This window comes from Mixophyes fleayi, chromosome 2 (assembly GCF_038048845.1).
Source record: "Mixophyes fleayi isolate aMixFle1 chromosome 2, aMixFle1.hap1, whole genome shotgun sequence".
Lineage (NCBI taxonomy): Eukaryota > Metazoa > Chordata > Amphibia > Anura > Limnodynastidae > Mixophyes > Mixophyes fleayi.
This window is the reverse complement of record NC_134403.1, coordinates 314,738,126-314,760,072: the sequence shown is the minus strand read 5'-3', so window position 1 is coordinate 314,760,072 and position 21,947 is coordinate 314,738,126. Positions and strand designations below refer to the sequence as shown.

The 21,947-nt window shown below is 40.7% G+C and overlaps 1 protein-coding gene across 1 annotated transcript; it reads left to right on the top strand.

Moving 5' to 3' along the window:
• Positions 1-983: 983 nt before the first annotated feature.
• Positions 984-4,527, top strand: LOC142139204 (claudin-4-like). The gene is given in 2 exon segments (XM_075196616.1): positions 984-1,943; positions 1,945-4,527. Coding segments are annotated over 2 exon segments (726 nt in total). The 5' UTR covers positions 984-1,340; the 3' UTR covers positions 2,068-4,527.
• Positions 4,528-21,947: the final 17,420 nt, after the last annotated feature.

Sequence of the window (21,947 nt, the reverse complement as noted above, 5' to 3'; positions counted from 1 at the left end):
ACTAATTATTAATTTAAGATGGTGTGATGGCATTATTTAACTAATGCCAGGGTCATTTGGAGGATTATTAATTTAATATGAGGCTCAGTATAGGGAGAAGGAGGGCTATTTAATAATTTTAAATACCAATTATATAATATTTGAGCAATTTGGTTTTGCACATTTGATCAACGCATTGCAAAATTTGAAATTTGATCTGATTATGAAAAGGCGAAACTGAATGCAGTATTTAAAAGGTTAGTTTCATGTCAGCAGTTTGCAATTCAATCACTTTTTTTACATTTTCTTTCCTACTTATTTTATTGTATTTGTACTTCTGGAGGTTGTAGAGTGGGTGTGTTGTGAAACATTGGGCATGCGTGACCACCACCACATAAGCTTCTTAAGCATGGTTAATTACTTAATTTCAGGTAGAATATATTCATTTTAAATAGATGGTATGTGGTGAGAGCAACATTTTGTTTTTAATTTCATATACTTTCACCATTTTGACTGCTCTATATGACCCGAATCTCTGTATTGTTTAGTGTTTTATTCACTTATGCAATGTTCTTTTTTAATGTGTAAATAAATACAAAATACTGACACTGTCCAAAACACGTTTTGAGGTCTTATGTATCAATAAGGCACAAACATTCTTGTGCTGTGATTTGGTAAAAACACATTTTTTAACAGGTTGAACAGGTTTTTATTAAAACATTCTCTGATATACTCTCCTTAGTGTATCATTTCTGTGTCAATTGCTAAATTATATTATTGTGCAGTGGATATCTAGTTATGAAAACAGTTTATTATTTACCAGTTTAGCATTTTTGTATGTTTAATTCTTAGAGTTATTTCTGTAGTTTCTGTACATTTCTATGTAGAAAATAATATGTTACTAACACCTGTTCTATTGTCAATATTGCTTTAAGACTCCCTCCTCCCTTTTTGTGCTGTGACATCACCTGCACCTGATGCAGATATAAAGGACAGGAGCAAGCAAGTATCCGTTACACACTGGCCAGTCTTACACAGCAAGTGAGCAGGCACAAGAAAAATTACCATCTGTTATCTCAAGAGAGGACACAGAGCTGATCAAGAGAGAGCACCAAGAATTACGGAACAATACCTAGGTTTTGGGAGAAACAGGAAAAGAGCTCAGAACTGGACAGAAGTAAACAAAGGATACTCATTCAACAAGAGAAAATTAATCACTAGAAAGAACACTTTTCTATGGTGAGTAAATAGTAGATATCGCAAGAAGAGTTTCCAAAGGACTGTGAAAACCCAGTTGCACTGTTGCTCAGAAGAGTTAAACACTCGCTTTGTCTCACATTTGACACCTCTTGATTGCCATCATGTCTATGGGACTTGAGATTCTGGGTGTGGCCCTCTCCATTTTCGGCTGGCTTGGTGCTGTTGTTTCCTGCGCCCTTCCCATGTGGAGGGTAACTGCGTTCATTGGTAACAATATTGTGGTGGCCCAGATTATCTGGGAAGGACTATGGATGAATTGTGTGGTTCAGAGCACAGGGCAGATGCAATGCAAAGTCTATGACTCCCTACTTGCTCTTCCTCAAGATCTACAGGCTGCTCGTGCCTTAATAGTCATCTCCATCGTCATAGCTATATTAGGAGTCCTCATTTCCATCATTGGAGCCAAGTGTACCAACTGCGTCCAAGATGAGTCATCAAAGGCCAAGATCATGATTGTGTCTGGGGTTATCTTTATTCTCTCAGGACTCATGACACTTATCCCTGTATCGTGGTCAGCAAACACAATTATTCGTGATTTCTACAACCCTCTAGTTGTGGATGCTCAAAAGAGGGAGTTGGGAGCTTCTATGTACATAGGGTGGGCAGCCTCTGCTCTGCTAATGCTTGGAGGAGCCATGCTCTGTTGCTCCTGCCCACCAAAACAGGAGAAGTATCCTGCATCAAGAGTGGCTTATTCAGCAGCCAGGTCCACAAATCCTGGATATGACCGAAAAGACTATGTTTAAAGAGAAATACATAAAACTCTTCAACAGACTTAAAAAGTATCTTGTTTCAAACAAGCAAGAGGGTCTTGGGACTAAGTTATGAAGAGGAGAAGAAACTAGACATCACTGACACAGACTAACATTTGCAATTCCTCTTCTTGATGCTGTAATTGTTAATAGATGTTTTTTATATAATATATATATTATAAATAGCATTGCCTCTGAATAAGTGTGTGTACATGAATATACAAGGCCCATGAATGGATGATTTTCATTGTCGTGGCATTGAATATTCTTGGACTGGGAGGGGCAAATCTTTCCGACAAAGATGAGGTGGCTTTATGTAAAGTAACTCTTTCCATCTCAAGCCGCTTATTGAACTTTCGATCACCTAACAATATGATGCATTGTGTGTCACTCGGAAAGTCAATCGGTCAGCAGCAGGTTTAGCTGGAGAAATGGACCTGCTCACAACAGTGGTCCCATCTACTTATATAACATTAGATGGCGATAGTATTTGTCTAATAATCAGTGGAGAAAATGTATACAGTTTTTTTCTTTGTTTGTGTATGAAGATATTTCTGCTATTAAACAGTTTTAAGATCTACCTTAAATATTGCACCATATTTATCATACAACAAAAATACAACAAAAAAAACATTTTTAACATCAAATAAATAATTAAAATAATTAAAATAATATTAAAAATAAAGTAATTAAAAAAGAATCCTAGGGCTCTTTGTTTGCCGACAGACTACAAACCCTTGAAAGAAGAGGCTGGGAGCTGTAAGCCACCAACAGTGGGAGAGTTACAGTTTACCTAAGTGTAGGTGTAGAAATGGTGGCAAATTCCCATGCAATAGAAAAAAGTAATAAACAATCGTAGCTTATGGAAAATGAGTGCATGAGTAAAGTACAGTCCATCTTCAGAAGCACTTTGGGTTCAATGTATATATAATATTTTAGAATTTGGACAGAAACACTGTTTATATACTTCAAAATCAACAATGACTATCTCAGCTCCTCTTGTCCTTTGTCCTCTCTAAAGCATTAAGGCTAGGCTGGAATTTGACCCTTTCCATCGTGTTTTTATTTCTCATCTGGTTACTTTTTTTTATTGTGTTTATTTTCTACCCTCTCCCCCACAGTGGAAGATTTATACATGTTTTAGGGCAGGGTGGGCTGGGGAGTTATATGGAGACTAAATGTAGCACATTAACAGTGTTCTTGTTAATAAATAACACTTTCAGCAGTTTCCCCTCTTCACTAAAGAAGCCAGTGATATATTAATATCCCTTTCCTGATAAATCAGACAGCTTCAACTTTTAGGTAAAGGTTAACAACTTTTAACTGTTTCACTGCCAGAGTTACCTGCTACAGTTATACCGAGTCATTTTCATTTTCCAGTTTAAAAGGATATAGTAATTGGATCATGGTATTAAGCCACACCATTAACTGCTTTAGGGCATTCTATAAATACCAGGTACAACCTAGGTGGATCATTCTGTCTAAATTAGGGTCTAGTCTATGGGAGCAATGGCAAGCCCATAATGCTAATTTGAATAGTGAATTTTGTTAACAAAACAGACCTCATGTTTGCATTTTTATTGTTTGTGTACTATTAAGAAGTACATAGATGTATGTGTACATGTCTTCCGTACATGTCTTTGTATACTACTTTCAGTAGTATACAAATATGTGCCCTACGTAAACGTTTGTTATCACTATGCGACACAAAACATTAATATAGAGTGAAACTAGTCTGATCTTTTTTTTGATAAATTGAAGGTTGTTTACTAACATAAGTGCAAAGGTGCATATACCCATAGTAGCCCGACATTTACTTTCTAACTCGTACAAGTCTGATGGAAGCCTATTGGCTGCTGTGCAATAATACCCTCTTGCACTTATGCTAGTAAATGTCATGTAAAGGTGAGATCTGCCCCGTTTGTGTCATGGTTACCAGAATCCCATATTGATAGTATAATTTGTTGGTTTATTAACTTGTTAAGCAAATATTGTTTCAGTGTTGTGCAAGCAAAATAGGAGAAAAGTTCTGGGATGGGCTTGTAAAGCAGCACTAGACAATTAACCTGCATACGTTTGAAGTTTGAAGTTGGGATGTGTTAAAAGAGGTCTACCTTACTATTATTTTTTATTGGGACACTTCTTTGAATTAACTAATGAAACTAGAGGACTCTTACTGGCCATTATATATTAGGTGCTATACAGCAGTCTGACTGTTTGCACTAACATATTTGGCACTGAAAGGATTAATGAACACAAAATTCAGTCAACTAACAGTCAGAACATTGCTCAAGTAAAGCACCATGTGGCACGTGACACATCCCCCCTGAGATTTGCACTTAGGCAGATATAGTGGGAGAGAGAATTGCAGCTGTATTTGACCTTGTACCAGGAAAAATGATAATTTAACAACATTTTCTATGAGCTTACTTTGTACCCTGTTAAAAGTTATAAGGACTAACCGTCACTTTGTATATTGTAATGTGTTACTGCTGTTTGTTTTAACTTAAACTTTTCAATAAAATTTGTTCCCGTATTATGTGTTTAGCTTCCTAGCTGCACTTTTTTTTTATTATCACTACCCAACTGGCGGTTTGTGGGGAAAGTAAGGGTTATAAAGGTTTGCAAATTGCATTTTACAATGTCATGTGCCTATTTTTGTGCAACAGGTGCAAAATTTTGCTTCATCTGCTAAGAGGAACAGAAAGTATCAGGGGCATTCCTTGCAGAATGCAGGTTGGATGTTCTCATGTACCTCCTGCTGTACCCACAATCAGAAACAAGATTGTTTTCTCTGTGAAACAAAAAGTTAGTGAGGTGCAGGAAAGCCTTTTTGAAACGGACGTTCAGCAAAAGAATGCACCCTTGGAGAAAGTAGAGAAGGGGCTTCAGTTTATCCCTTCAATGACCCAAGCGCACTTTATGCAGCTAAACACATCTACAGGCGCAATTTTACCAATCTCATGAAATCATTCACATTTATATATACTAAAGACAGTTCTGATGTCCCTTCACTATCATGAGTTACTTATAACATAAATACTCAAACAAGCAGTATTTTAAGAGATAAAAGAACACGTTGCACTAATGTAGGGGTGGTCCTAAAGTGACATCAGGCAGTGGTTTTACACTTCTACCATCCTCAGTTTCCTATGGACCCACAATGGTTCATCATCATCATCATCATCATCATTTATTGATAAAGCGCCAGCAGATTCCGTAGCGCTTTACAATTGGGAACAGTATCATAAAATCTTGCATACATGTGGTATGAGTCTCAATTTGCTGTCCTCCCCTACCAAGATGATATGGTTTGATGTGTATGGCGAACCACCAGTTATGATATTAGTTACAGCCCTGCGCAGCTTTAACTTTTGTTTCAGTTTTAGTTTTAACCTCATTTATTTAGGTTGGTTCCGGAGTGTAGTTCACTGTACATTTTTCTCAATGAAAATACTTAATCTGATTAGAGTTAATTAATATCTTTGTCTGTTATATGTTAAAAGCGACAATAACTTTTAGAATACTTATCCTGGAATTGGGTATGTATGTTTTGTTATGTAATTTGTTTTGTTGTACTGTCCCTTAAAAATGTAAATAATAAAAACAATTAAAAAAACCAAAACAATTGGGAACAAACAGTAATAAAACAATACTGAGTAATACATACATACGTAGAGGTAAGAAGGCCCTGCTCGCAAGCTTACAATCTATGGGACAATGGTTTGATACACAAGGGTAAGTACTACATCATATTGAATATTTGTCCAGCTAGAATGCAAAGGTTACAAAGTATTTAGTGGGCTGTATGCTCAGTCCCACAACTATGTTGGTCAGAGGGTTGTTGTCTTGCGTTAGCTGTGTAAAGGATGGTAATAGGGTAATCTAGGGAGATTAAGAGGGTGGTAGAGGAATACTATAAGCTTGTCTGAAGAACTGGGCTTTCAGAGAACGCTTGAAGGTTTGAAAACTAGAGGAAAGTCTTGTGGTGCGAGGGAGTGAATTCCATAAAATGGGTGCAGCCACAAAAAAATTCCTGAAACCGAGAATGGGAGGAAGTGATGAGAGTAGAAGAGAGACACAGATCTTGTGCAGAACGGAGGTGTCGAGTTGGGAGATATTTTGAGACAAGTGAGGAGATATATGTCGGTGCAATTTTGTTGATGGCCTTGTATGTTAGTAGCAGAATTTTATATTGGATTCACTGATAAACAGGCAACCAATGTAGAGACTGACAGAGTGACTCAGCAGATGTAAAACGATTTGCAAGGAAAATCAATCTAGCCGCTGCGTGCAAAATAGATTGTAGAGGCTCGAGTCTGATTTTGGGAAGACAAGTAAGGAGGGAATTACAATAGTCGATGCGGGAGATGATGAGTGCCTAGATTAAAGTTATTGCAGTGTCTTGTGTGAGATATGTGTGTATTCTGGAAATGTTTTTTAGATGTTTGCAGCATGATGCAAATATAGAGTTGATGTGGGGAACAAAGGATAGTTGCGAGTCAAGGATTACACCTAGGCAGCGAGTTTGCGGGGTGCGATTTAAGGTCATGTTGTCAACAGAAATAGAAATGTCCGGCAAGAAGCTTCTATTGTTGGGTGGGAATATTATTAATTCTGTTTTTGAAAGATTGAGTTTGAGTTGGCGAGAGGACATCCAAGATGAACTGGCAGAAAGACAGTCAGTAACGCGAGACAACACAGATGGTGAGAGATCAGGAGAGGATAGATAAATTTGTGTATCACCCACATAGAAATGATTCTTTAATCCAAAGGTGTTTATTAGTTTTCCTAGAGAAGTGGTGTAGATAGAGAATAGCAGAGACCTAGCACTGAGCCTTGTGGTACTCCAACTGATAAAGGAAGCGGAGTGGAGGTTGTTCCAGAGAAATTAACACTGAATAAGCGATTAGATAGGTAGCATGAGAACCAGGATAGGACAGTGACTTGAAGACCTAGGGATTGTAGCGTCTATATGAGGAGAGAGTGGTCAACAGTGTCGAATGCAGCAAAGAGATCAAGGAGAATTAGAAAAGAGTAATCACTTTTTTTTTTAGCTGTGATCAAATCATTGACAACCTTGGTCAGCGCAGTCTCTGTGGAGTGTTGAGAACAAAAGCCTGATTGAAGAGGATCCAGTAGGTTGTTTGCAGTAAGGAAACAATGGTTGAAAATTTAGACTTACCCAAAAGCAGAAGATGGCCATGCACATGTATATGCTAGGCAGATAGGAGCATTTGCACTGTGGGGCCAAATTTATTTTCCTGTTCATGCATGACCCCAGTGTCTCATACACATCCTTTGCAGGTCAATATATAATTAGTAATTGTAATGTGTCAAACTACTCATCATTGCACAAAAGGACAACTAAACCCATGTTCTAGAATAAGGTGAATTACTCAATAGCTAACATATTTACTAATAAAAAAACTCGAATCAACAGATATGTCTTTAGTAATAACCATGCCATCAGTATAGGTAGTATAGATATGTCCATATTGGAAAGGCTCTGGGGGTTGGAGATTTTGGAATTATCTGTCCTGTCTTCCACTGCACTACTTAATCTCTTCATTACATTACATTGGAAGCACTGATTTGACCCACTGTGGTCTTTAAGACAACAGGACAACTATAAAGCTAACCAGTAACAACTGACTTGTTACTCAGAGCTTTCAGTCTACAGTCAGGGAATACCAAACCAATATGATGCTGTCGTTAAGAGGTGAAAGAATAATTTCAGCAACAGTTCTCCTGAAACAGATCTGTAAGTGTAGTTTTATAAATATTTATTTTCTTTTTTTAAAAAGTTTTATTTTTGCAAGGTCAAGATAACAACAGAGAACGATTGACAGAGTGAGTACAGTTAACAAAAATAGACAGTAGTAATAATGTCAACGACCAGCGTAATACGTGTGAAACGCAAAGTCAACCAAACTTTTCAATTTAGTAGTAACGCGTGACCCAAAGTTTTTGTAGAAAGAGGAAAGAAGGAAAGAGAGTGTATAGAGGAAGAAAGGAGCAATAGAAGAGGGGATAAGGGAGAAGGATAAGAAGTGACTAGATCCACTGCGAGGGGAAAGAAGTCCAAGAAAGAAATGAGGTTTTAGAACTGGGTTATGTAAAAGGTGGGCACGCCTGAAAGAAGGATAACCATGGGTCCCAAACCTTGGGGAAAGCTCTCAAAGAGTTCCGAATAATACTGGTCATATACTCCATCCGTTGAGTCTGCCAGATTCTATTAATGATGGACTGCATGGAGGGAGGGGATTGCATACGCCAGTCTGCCGCTATTTGGCAAGTCGCTGCCGAAACAATATGCCTAATCAGTTTATTCTGATGTCGGGATGCCGAGGGAGCCCCCATAGGGAGTAGAAAGAATTTGGGCTCCAAGGGAATGTCCATCTGGAGGACTGAATTAATCAGGCCCCCAACCTCAACCCAGAAGCCTGATAGTTTTGGGCACGACCACCATATGTGGAGGAATGTGCCTTCATGGGAGCACCCTCGCCAGCACCGATCAGGTAAATATTTATTTTCAAATGCTGCCTGCAGTGTTCCTTTAAAGTTTAATATGAGAGTACAATAAAAAAAAACACAAAAGCAAATAGGAGAACAAAATTGTTGATATTTACTCTAGTGAGTCGTGCCAGGGGTTAACAAGAACGAAAGCTCTTTTGGGTGGAAGAATGCTTCAGCACAGGAGGTAGACTTGGAGAACTCAGAACTTTGAATATTATGGTAGGGCGGTTTAGTATCTTTGCCTCGGGTGCTACAATATGTTGTGTGATACAGAAGAAGGCTCAGAGGATACTGAGTACATTCCAGTAGGGTGTCTTACACAAGTAACTTGGCCAGGATTAGGAATCCCCAGCTTTTGACTTCACTAATCAATGTAGTTTATTTCTATTAAAGCCGGAGAGGCCACGTGGGCATTTGCGAGAGGTGTGAAACTTACCAGTGTTTTTTCTTGTTTCCAATGTTCATATAAAAGTTATGTTGTGTATAGTAAATATCTAATGTAAACATATCGGTTAAGGACATGATTCCTGGAGTACTACAGCAAATCATGTCAGTGGTTTGAATTAAATAGTACTTACAATCAGAAATTTAGCTGCAAAACTACACAGGTCAGAATGTAAAGTAAATAAGTAATGCTTTAAACCATCAGACAGGAATATTTTAATAGCTACAGAGGTACCTAAACTATCAATTACAGGAACACATTTTTTAATGCTTATTGTTGTTTATGTTCCATGTGTTCATACTTTAGTCCTAATTTACATTGTATGGACATCACAGACTTGAGTTGATTAATTACCACATTAATTGATTTAAAGTTACACATATCATGGGCTTGTTTAGAGCTGGAAGTATTTGTCCACCGAATGTATGTAGGAAAAGACGCACTCAAAAAAAAGAGTATTTATGTGTATACGTTATGTCGGACCCATCTGAAGATACATCCAGCTCAAAAACAAGAGTATCTGTGTCAGGCATAAATCAGATATACAAGTGTGTGCAGTTATACCTCACTATATCATAGAGATGTGTCTTTACGGTGTTAGCAGTAAAAGCTAAACTTGCATTTCCTTGTTTATACACAATATAATGATGTAATAAAATGTCATATACACAACAGAGAATATTGTTTTAACAGATATTAATACATTTTACATATCAAATGTAGTGATATGCCTCCTAAAAGTCGTATCTGCAGATGTGCTCAGATGTAATTGTGCCGTAATTTCGTAAAAAGGTTCTTACTTGTCTACCCTCATGCCGCCTCTCCAGTAGTAAGATGTGGACGAGGACAATAAAGTCCTAAGATATATATAAATAAATAAATAAATAAATAAATAAATATATATATACAGATGTATGTGTACACATTATTTTGTATAGTACGGAAACGCCAATAAATTTACTAACATTCAACTGTAAATGAGTTCCATAGCTTTAGTCCACACAGAAGTAAGATATTCTGAATTTGCATATATGTTTAATTTGAAAACTGTTCTTGTAGCTGCTGCAATCTCCTACATGCTGTTGCCAAATGCCGGAAAAGTCCAGATATTTTACGGACCACAGACAGCATCTCCTGCACGTCCCTGTCATTTTATAAAAAGCTCTGCACCACCAAGTTTATTGTGTGAGCAAAACAGGGAATGTGATGGAATTCCCCCCCGCTGTAATGCTCTCACAATATTGGTGGTGTTATCAGAAATGACATGTCCTCAGGAGAGTCCAAGCAGGATAAGCCATATTGCAATGACATCCCTTAGTTCTTTGTAGCAGTTTGTCAACTGTATGCCTCTTAGTGAAGCCGGTGATAGAGATAGATAGACTGTAGATAAAAATGCAAAAGTCTTTGGTAAGTTGGCTCTCAATTTAAAAACACATATGTATGGCCCAAATATATGGGACTCTCATTGTTTAGAGTAGGACCATCCTATTAGCAAAAGCGCCTTGGCGTGGCGGATGGCTTAAACATACATTTGCAAATGTGTGCAACAAAGACTTTTGCATTTTTATCTACAGTAGAAATGGCAGATCTGTTGCTGGCTATTGCAGTGTGCTGGGGGAAAAAATGTTGTGTGTATGTTCCTTGCAGGATAACCCCACCCTTTCAAGCACCTGTTATGGCCTATAAATTGATTTGAGCAGCTTCCACTTTTGTATTTGTCTGAGAGGCATGTTGGTGTCAGTAGCTGAGAGGGGGTACTGGCACTGAATTGCTGTTTGGAGGCTTCTGGGGTACCTCTTTGGTAAGTTGGCTCTCAATTTAAAAACACATATGTATGGCCCAAATATATGGGACTCTCATTGTTTAGAGTAGGACCATCCTATTAGCAAAAGCGCCTTGGCGTGGCGGATGGCTTAAACATACATTTGCAAATGTGTGCAACAAAGACTTTTGCATTTTTATCTACAGTAGAAATGGCAGATCTGTTGCTGGCTAAAGCAGTGTGCTGGGGGAAAAAATGTTGTGTGTATGTTCCTTGCAGGATAACCCCACCCTTTCAAGCACCTGTTATGGCCTATAAATTGATTTGAGCAGCTTCCACTTTTGTATTAGACCGTACTATTGAGCAAATAGGCTTTTTGCCAAGAAACGTAGGGACACAAGACCTCAAGTAACTGTCTAAAACCAGCTTCATTAATAGTGGATATTGGAAGCAGATCTAATACTAGCATAGTCACCATGGTGTCTGGGATCTGCTTTGCGACTGGGTGACAGCTTTCATACTTGCTTCCTCTTGCAAAGGATTGTTTAACAGTCAGTTGTTGTAAACTACTAGTAGTCTTCTTCTTGGTCTGCTTCTGGGATGAAGATCCACCCCCAGCAGCAGTGGGACTAACGCTCAAGAATTCTTCTGAGGAATCTAGGATAGTGGAGGAGTCATCTAGCCTTACCAACTTGGATGCAGGACTAACGCCTATTACTACTGAGGATATTGATGAGAATGGTTTTGTAAGTGTAGATTGCAGGTGTGGGGATCTAGCTAAGAGAAGGGACCTATCTGTTGATGGACTGCTTGTTGTAATTTTGTTAGCATAAGTTTCTGATTTTCCCAACAGCTTGCCATGAACTTGCTTCAAATGGCGTAACATGGACAGAGGTTCCTAGATGGTTAAGGTCCCTACCTCTACTGACTGTGGCTTTACATATGCTACAAATGGCTAGACAACTGTTGTCAGGATTTGGGTAAAAATAATTCCACACATAAGAGGTGTATTTTTCGGTCTTATGTCCAGGCATGACAACGGCCTTCTTCTTATCACGTGCAAGAACTGCTTCCACTGGTGCAGGACTTACACAAACAACATCATCCTCATTAACATCCTCATTAGCGCCCTCGTCAGCTACACAAATATCCCCCTCATCCTTTTGCAATTCCAAAGTGGCATCCTCAATTTGTGTATCACCGGCTACACTTGGGCTGTTCATCCACACATCTGCAGAAATGCTGAAACGGGCCTTCTTTATGGGTACACCATCAGAAAGGACAGGATTACACATAGCACTCGTGGATAGACTCTCCTCAGGGATTTGTGTCATTTCTGAATCTGAATATATATTAGCAGATGACATAGAGGGAATACTATCATCATTACTGGTGCCAGCAGCTGCTTGGTGCTCCTGGTTTTCTGTGTGTTGCTGTGAATCCATTGTGATAACACAGTACAATGTAACTGTAGATTAAGAACAACACTGCTAGCCCTATTATTTGTATTTCAGCAATGACAATTAGCAATGGAGCTCTCTTGTTTGCATGTTAGCTATATAACACAGTACAATGTGACTGCAGATTTAGAAGACCAAACCTGCCAGCCCTATTATTTGTATTTCAGCAATGACAATTAGCAATGGAGCTCTCCTCTTTGTTTGTTACCTATATAACTCAGTACAATGTGACTGCAGATTTAGAAGACCAAGCCTGCCAGCCCTATTATTTCTATTTCAGCAATGACAGTTAGAAATGGAGCAATGGAGCTGTCTTGAATGTCACTGGAAACTTGAAGAACACTGCTACCCCTCCTCTTTCTTTTCTACCTATGACGCTGCCCAACTGCACTAGAGACTGCCAAGAACCGTGCTACCCCTTCTGTGTCCCTCTGTGAAATGGTGCTGGATCGGCATGGAGGGCGCTACTTATAGAATCAAAAGCTTGCGAGATTCGACAATATAACAACGACGTTTTGCCTCGTCTTCAATTCTGAGGGTGAGCGAAAGTACTGAGCCGGCTTGGCTCGGTACTCGGATCTGCTAAGTTTGGGTGTGTTCGGTTTACGGGGAACCAAGCCTGAGCATTTCTAATTATAATACAAGATATTTTTAAAAAAAACAATTTATATCATTACAAGTGAGCGCAATTGCGCAATAGCTACAGTATTATATATGGCCAGAAGGTACTTAGACCGAACACAAATCGTACAACTTATGGAAGAAAGCACATACCTGTGTATACACAATTAGGGGCAGTTATAAGAATTGATACACAGATAACTTGAAGAATAGGTGGCATTGCCTATAGCAACCAAGCAGATGATTGCTAGGGGCAACTCCACCTTTCAATACAATTACCTGTGGAACAGTTTTCATAAATGCCCCAGTCAGTCACGGAACAGTAACAGTCATTATTTCTGTAGGAGACCAATGAAGATTTTGGGACATTCCCAAAGAACAATACAGAGTAATTAGGAAAATTAAATATAAAGGAACAAGATAATCAGACAATCGTCAAAAAATTAGAGATGATCCTGCCAAAATTAAGATCAGATGACAAGCACATTAGACCCAAACACTTATATAGAAAAGAGTTACAGATTTCTTACTTATATATAATAATAATTATGGGGCCTGAACAAATGTGTGGTTCGGTATAAGTTTCTTGTATTGTTAACATGTTACAATCTGGTTGCACACCCCTCCACTCGTATTTCTGGCCAGTCATTGCTTCACAATGGAAGGTATTGCGGCTCATTATTCTATGTGGTACACTTTAAAAAAGAATGTGTCACGGTGTTACTGCTTCTTGCAACTTTCCTTGAGCGCCCCAGGCTGCCTATTAGTAGTTTTACCTGTAGTTTCCTGTTTCTTTCACTTCCTGTCTTATTTTAAAAAGTGAGATATGACTGCTTATCCTTGTATTGGCCAAATGCCTAGTATAAAGACATATGTATGACCACTACTGAACGAAGGCCGACAGAAATTTACCAACACGATTGCAAAATTTCAAAAAGTAATATAGCGTGGTCTATGACTCACATTCAGCAATAATTATATGCGTGTCACCAGTTTGTCTTTCAGTTCTCCAAGTGCTGCAATTAGGCAAAAAGTTACATTTCATTAAAAAAAAAAAAAATTTGACAAAAATAATAAAAATTAATACATATCTATATAACAGACAGACATCTGTGGCACACTCAGATATAGTTTTTCAAAGTGTTTCACCTCATGCATCGTTTATTTCATGCATCATTTACCTCATCAATGTTTCGCATCATGCATCTTTTCACCTAATGCATCTTTTTACCTCATGCAGTTTCACCCCATGCAATGTTTCACATCATGCATCTTTTCACCACGTTCCATGTTTCACCTCATGCAATGCTTCACCTCTTGCACCTTTGAAAAAATGGGGAAATCTAATGAAACCTGGGACCAAATTGCTAGATTTGTACAGAGAACCTGCAGATCCACCCTGACACCAGTACGCCATGCTCTTTTCTTGTTTTTAGAAGCTGTTACAAATGCGCCATGCTTCATTATGGATCAAACCAAGGGTAATTTGAGAACCAAGAAAGTTCCTTGTTTCTCTGCATGTCAAGTGGTATGTGAATGGCTGTTTATGTTATAATTCATTTTCTTAAAAGTCAAATTTTAAAATGTAAGACGTATTTAAAAAAAAAATTGGAACAATTGTTGTTGATTTCTTATGACCCCTCTCATTTAACTTATAGGTGTGGATTGTGTTAAAGATCTTTTCCTCTTGTGTTTGCTTTAGTAATATTCTGCATTGGAGTTCTCCTTTGCTGCCTTGTCATGTTACCCACTTACTTGGTTTTGCATCATGAAACCACAGCAAATCTACACAATTGTGTCATTTACATCCAACGCTGCACAATACAAATCTCAATTCTTGTTTTTACACTCTTGTGGCCACATTGGAAACTTAAATTGATGCACGAATGAGGATAAATTGTCCCATTTTGCACCACTCGACCCCTGTACACAAAGTACAAAATTAGGTTAAAGTATCTTCTTATTCCCTGAATTATTCCCTCATTAAATTAAAATTATCCTGACCTCTTCCAATAAAATTCTCGTCACAAAGTTGTTATTTGATCAGAAGAAAGAAGAATATTACAGCTTTTACTTTAAGTACCATATATGTACAGTTTGTATTATTTTAGAAACATTGATTTAGTTGCTATGAAGTGTGCACTCAGGCTTACATTGTGTGCATGACATGGAATGGAAGACCGCTCAAGGTAGTGGTTGAATATTTGAAATCCAGATAGTGAATGTCTTGAAGCTAGCTCTATTTCTGCCCATTGTAGATCATTTAAATACCTTGTGTGTACCCCTTGAGTATTTGCAAGAGGATATTTGTAACACCCTGTTTATTTTATATTTACTAATATCAGCTTTGTTTGAAAAATGGAAGGTTGAAGGACCAACATTAACTGAGAAGCTGTGGGATGATGCCCCTCAGGTTCTTCTCACCTCGGTCATTTCTCCCAGGATTGAGTGATTCAACAAAGGTTCGTTCATAAAATGCATTACACATTTGTTAGGCAGCGTAAAAGTAATTCAAGAGTCAGATCAATGTCCATAATATTTCAATATGACTTAGGGGTCTATTTATTAAGACCCCTCCTTTATGAAGATTTTCTATCACTGCTTATCGCAGCGATAGAAAATCTTCACTGGCTGTAATTTATTGAAAATAGCCACTGGATCATCTGAGTAATGCTCAGCTCCGGCAAAACTAACCAGCAGTAGTAAGCGGAGTCGTACCACCTACCAGGTCAGTTTGGTGTCAATCTGTGAGTGCTGGAGGGGTCAATATGAAAGTAGCCAATCAGAAGTGGCAACATAGTGCTGTGTCTAGACAACAAGTGCGTCTTTAACACTATATAGAGACTTAGCATATTACCTGTTATCCTTGCTATATTCTGCTATTTGTATTTGTTCACATTGCACTCTCACTCTATCACACTATGCCTTGAACCTTGAACTTTCAGCTATTTAATATAACTTCGAGGTACAGTAGCTGTTTCATGTTGTTTGTCGAAAGTTTCAAAATGGAGGGAGTGGTCCTTGCTTTGAATAGTAAAAAGCTTTAGCAGAGCAATGATTGTTGTGTGTGTTATTTATTGCAGAACAAAGGTGACATGTAGGAGGGGTTTTCTCCCCTGCCTTTAGTAAATATGTAACTGTGTAGCACAGTAGCACTTAAACTTTGCTTGTTTTCTAAAGCTAATGACTTGTTTGTGCATACAGATGAGGACATTCTGAATATTCAGTAACCTCAGTCCTTGTCTGAGGTGCTCTGGTCTCCTCATTATATTCTGCTTTCAGATGGCAACTTAAAGTATGGGACAAAGGACAACTGTGAAGTATTAAACACAAGTGCCAGTGAGCTATTGAGCACTGTCAGAGACACTCACATGTTTATTCCAGAATTATATATGATTGTCTTGTTTTAAGCAATTTTAGTTTGGTTTAAATCTTTTCCTAAGGGCTACATAGTAGCTGCAACCCCCAAGCCCCCCCCCCCCACCCGGATACCATGCTAATTATGCCTTTACTCATTAGTGTTATACTTGTATTGCATAGTTGTTCCACTGGAGAGTTAGAGGAGGAAGGATACAAAATTTAAATCATACTTGCCAACCTTTGGCAAGGGCAAGCTAATTCCGGGAGATCCCAGGCAGGGGGGCGTGGAGGGAGGACGGGAGGGGTGGGGCGCGGCAATGTGCATCATTTTAGCTCCGCCCCCTCACCATAATGTCGTTTTTCCGCTGGGGGAGGGGCCAAAATCACACGATTCACCGCGAATCGCGTCAATTTGGGGAGCGTGTTGCTATATGTGGGTCATTTGCCTGCTCGCCCAGGAGACCTACCCGAATTTAAGGAGTCTCCTGGAAGTTGGCAAGTATGATTTAAATACACATAACAACTAAAAAACTGTACGTGCATTGACAGGTTTAGTGGGGCTAGTGAATTTAGTGAATGTCAAAATAGTTTCTGGCAGACACAGGGTCGTAACAATGGGGGGTTCGGGGGTAGCCGTGGATAAATAGCCCAGAGGTGAGAGGGGCTGGATCTCCTTCTGAGGCCCCCCGCTTTCCCCTGAGGCGTCAGCTCTGCTAAAAGTGGTTTAAATAGCCACTGTAAAGATGTAAAATGTCACTAATAATGTACATGTGTTCCATGTTATGCCAGAGTTTGCTGAAGAAAACCCAATACTTTAAAAGACAAGTTTTCTAAAATAAAATAAAAATCAATCTGTTCTGAATTCGTGACTCACTGTCAGCATAGAACAGAAATTCTGGAAATTTGAAATTTGACAAAACATTTTGCTGATCTCTATTTGCAGTGAGATTGTGAACAAGGTTGTGTATAATGTTACCATCCCAACTCAAACCATGGGAACAACTAGGGCTGCCAAAATAAATTTTGGGCCATGGTACAGCAACGTCATGGGGTCTCTTCCATAGCCATCGAAGAGGGAGGGGCTTGACCAGATTGGTGGCACCTCCCATTATACAGGTAGGACCGTGCCCCGATACTTTGAACCTGCTCCCCCCCTCCCTCACAGCACCCCTGGGGATGACATAGACATTTGTGAAAGTTCAAAATAGCTTTGCATATTGGATCAAGTTACATATTATGATTGTGTCACTCACCGGACCGTGAGTGCCTCTTCCCGGACATTTAGGAACCGTGGCCGTCCACCATCCTGAGGGTCTGCGCATGCGCAGCCCTTTTCTATACTTCAGTGTATACCCCTTTAACTTAATTGGCAGATCAGGCAACCTCCCTATATTAAGCACCTGTGGTCACTACCACGTTGCCTGATCTTGGAGTCTCATTCCTCATGAGTCTCTGAAGGTGTTCCTGTATTACTTGTGTATTCAGTGCTGCTGATTCCTGTGGTTTCCAAACCACTTCTACTACTGTGGTTCCATACCACTTCTACCATCAACTTTATCATCATGACTGTTTGCTGATTCCTATCCGCTGCCTCCGTGCACTACAGTCTTCTACACCACTTCAACGTTATTTTATATCAATGTGACTGTTTGCTCATTGCTATCCGTTGCCTCCGTGCACTCCAGCTTTTACCTCACTCACCTGCTTCTCATCAAGTCGGTTTGCTGATTTCTATCCGCTGCCTCTGTGCACTACAGTCTCCTGCTTGCAACTCGCCTGTGTTCAACATCGTGACTGCCAGCTGACTACTATCCGCTGCCTCTGTGCACTACAGTCTCCTGCTTGCAACTCGCCTGTGTTTAACATCGTGACTGCCAGCTGACTACTATCCGCTGCCTCTGTGCACTACAGTCTCCTGCTTGCAACTCGCCTGTGTTCAACATCGTGACTGCCAGCTGATTACTATCCGCTGCCTCCGTGCACTACACTCTCATCTCATCTTTGCTGTGACTTCCTCGAGACTGCCGCTTTTCATTACCATCTGCTACACTTCGTGATCTACAGCTCCGGCCCTGCGCTGCACTCCTGTTTCCCATCGCTGTTGGTTCCTGTGGTTGCTACTGGTTACCTCCGTGTGCCGCTGAGTCCTGCCGCTGTGGTCAGCGCTATCGTCCATCTCCTGCTGATCCACTCTCCACGCCTTCACGTGTTCCACTGGCCTCTACCCTCCTGTCAGCATTGGATTTGTATCTCTTCTACTACCCTCTGCTGGATCATCTCCATTCTCCTGGGTTTCCTATGAGTCCAGTTCCACGTGTTGCTGACTCCTGTGGATTCGTGTCCCTGTCGGTCTACTCACCTGTGCGCTGCACCTGCTAGACCGCTGCTTCTCCTATCCAGGGACTTCCTATCCAGTCGGCCTCCAGCCGCTCAGGTACCGCTGCAATCCCATCTGACTGCTACTGCTGAACCACGGTATGCATACTTCTCATTGACTGTGCTGTGTATTGCATATCTTGCTGGACTGTGTTTGGTTCTCTCTGGAGTCTGCTATCCGCTGAGTCTATTGCCATCATTGACTGTGTTATCATTGTGCTGGACTACTTCAAGAGACTTTCTAGATTGCAGACCTGATCAGTCATTTACATATATATATACCTATATTGTGCATATTACTGTGGATCGTGTATAAGGTGCCTGTGTATATCCTGTGTTGCAGTCTTCCCCCGTGCACCTCCTCACATATATATGCAGTGGTACAACTTGCTGATGTCAGACCACTGATCCCTGTTTCCGGTATCACCTGTTCCATTATCCTCTCACAGAGCAGTGGTACAACTTGCTACCGCAGACCACTGACTACCTGGATACCTCCACTTGGATTCCATTCCTTCACTCAGACAGCGGTACAACTTGCTACCCGCAGACCGCTGACTCTCATCACCTCCTTGTTTCTGTTGGACATTCCACCTCACTATAGCAGTGGTACAACTTGCTATCGCAGACCACTGACTACCTTCACGTGTCCTTGTCCATACAGTTCCTTGTGTATCATTACCTCATTATTACCAGTGTTGCTAGTCATAGACTTTCCTGAGCATCTCATCGGCCATCATTTCATGTTCCGTGATCACCCAGCTACCAGAGTACCCTATTACCATCTACATTGCTCTGGTAAGCCTACCATCTGGTGATCCCTGGGTAAAGACTCCTAGTGCCCGTGACAGTAAGATCAGGCCATGACAGACCCAGATGTGGAACCTACCGCCAAAGAGATGCTGCAACATCTGGTTAGCCGTGTGGAGCAACAGGATGCCCGCCAACAGCTGTTACTTCAGTGTTATCAGTCATTAACCTCCCAAGGTACATCTGGACAGACTGTGACAGCTACTACTGAAGCTCCTGTGCTTTCCTCCGTTTCCCCATTGCCATCCCAGGTGTCTATAGCTTCCACGCTTCACCTGCCTACTCCGTCAAAGTACGATGGAGACCCCAAAACTTGTAGGGGTTTCCTTAACCAATGTTCAGTCCATTTTGAACTCCAACCTCAAAATTTTTCTACCCATCGTTCCAGAGTGGCCTATCTTATCTCTTTGTTTTCAGGACAAGCCCTGGCTTGGGCCTCCCCTCTGTGGGAGAGGAACGATCCAATATTACAAGATAGTGCCAAATTCATTTCTACATTCCGAAGTGTGTTCGATGAACCAGGTCGTGTGACCTCCGCTGCTTCCAGCATCCTCCGTCTGCGACAAGGATCTCATACTGTAGGCCAGTACGTCATTCAATTTAGGATCTTAGCCTCTGAACTTCAGTGGAACACTGAAGCCCTAGTTGCCGCCTTCTGGCAGGGGCTTTCCGATAAAATTAAAGATGCACTGACTACCCAAGAGCTTCCTTCGTCACTTGAAGATTTGATCTCTCTATGCCATCGTGTTGATATGAGATTTCGTGAAAGAGAGGCTGAGAAAACGACTTCTGCTAAAGCACCTTTTCGCTCTAACCCTCAATTTCGTCCAGTGTCACCCGCTGTGATTCCCATGGAGATTGGACGTTCCAAGTTATCTTCTGAGGAGAGGAAACGAAGAGTCAAGAATAGACTCTGTATCTATTGTGCTGATTCCACTCATGTCCTCAGCTCCTGCCCTAAGAGATCGGGAAATGCCAGGCCCTAACTAGTTCTGGAGAGGTGAAGTTAGGGTCCCTGGAGTCCTCTCCATCGTCTATGAAATCTAAAGTCTGCGCTTTTGATGTGACTATTTCCTTTGCTACCAAGACCTTTGAGTCACAGGCATTGATTGATTCCGGAGCAGCAGGAAATTTTATTTCCAAATCGTTAGTTAATCAATGGTCTCTACCAATGATTACCTTAAAAACTCCCATTACTGTGACGGCTATCGATGGATCACGTCTCATCAACGGTCTCATCACCCAGAGTACGTCTCCAGTAACCCTTCAGATTGGTGCTCTGCATCATGAAGAGATATCGTTTTTAATTCTTCCTGTTACGACAAGTCCGATTGTCCTAGGCCTTCCATGGCTTCAGTGTCATTCTCCCCAGATTGACTGGCGCACCCCTCAAGTCACGTCTTGGGGGCCTGAATGTCACCATCATTGCCTTTCCCAAGTCATTCCTCTCAAGGTACAGCAAGCTTCCATTTCAGCTATTTCACCGGGACTCCCTCCTCAATATGCTTCATTTACCGATGTTTTTGATAAAGCTCAGTCTGAACGTCTTCCTCCTCATCGTTCTTGGGATTGTCCGATTGATCTTCTTCCTGGCAAGACTCCTCCCAGAGGCCGGGTCTATCCACTCTCGTTACCTGAAACTCAAGCTACATCTGAATATATACGGGAGAACCTCCAGCGTGGGTTCATTCGACCTTCCACCTCGCCCGCTGGAGCTGGGTTCTTCTTTGTCAAAAAGAAGGATGGATCATTACGCCCTTGTATAGATTTTCGTGGACTCAATGCCATTACTATCAAGAACCGGTATCCCATTCCGTTGATCACTGAGCTATTTGACCGCATTAAGGGAGCCCGTATTTTTACTAAGTTGGATCTTCGTGGTGCTTACAATTTAATCAGAATCCGTTCCGGTGACGAATGGAAGACGGCGTTTAACACCAGAGACGGGCATTACGAATATCTGGTAATGCCTTTCGGGCTATGTAATGCCCCCGCTGTTTTTCAGGGCTTCATCAATGAGATTTTTCGGGACTTATTATATGTATGTGTCGTCGTCTACCTGGACGACATATTGATTTTTTCACAGGACCTGCCTTCTCACCACCAACATGTGGCAGAAGTCCTCTCCAGGCTACGGAAAAATTCATTGTTCTGTAAATTAGAAAAATGTTCATTCGAATTACCCCAGATTCCATTCTTGGGGTATATTGTTTCCGGAGTTGGTCTGAAGATGGATCCTGACAAAGTAAATGCTGTACTACATTGGCCCCAGCCAACTACTCTTCGTGCCATCCAGCGTTTTTTAGGTTTTGCCAATTACTATAGACGCTTCATTCAAGACTTTTCTTCCATTGCATCTCCTATTGTGGCCCTGACTCGTAAAGTGGCTAATCCTAAGCAATGGTCTACTGAGGCTATTCAAGCCTTTCAAACATTAAAAGAGTCCTTCTCTTCGGCTCCAATCCTTCGTCAGCCTGATGTGACACTCCCTTTTTTCCTAGAAGTAGATGCCTCTAATGTGGGCTTAGGAGCTATTCTCTCCCAACGCTCGGAACAGCAAAAATTCCACCCTTGTGCCTTCTATTCTCGGGGTCTCCTACCCG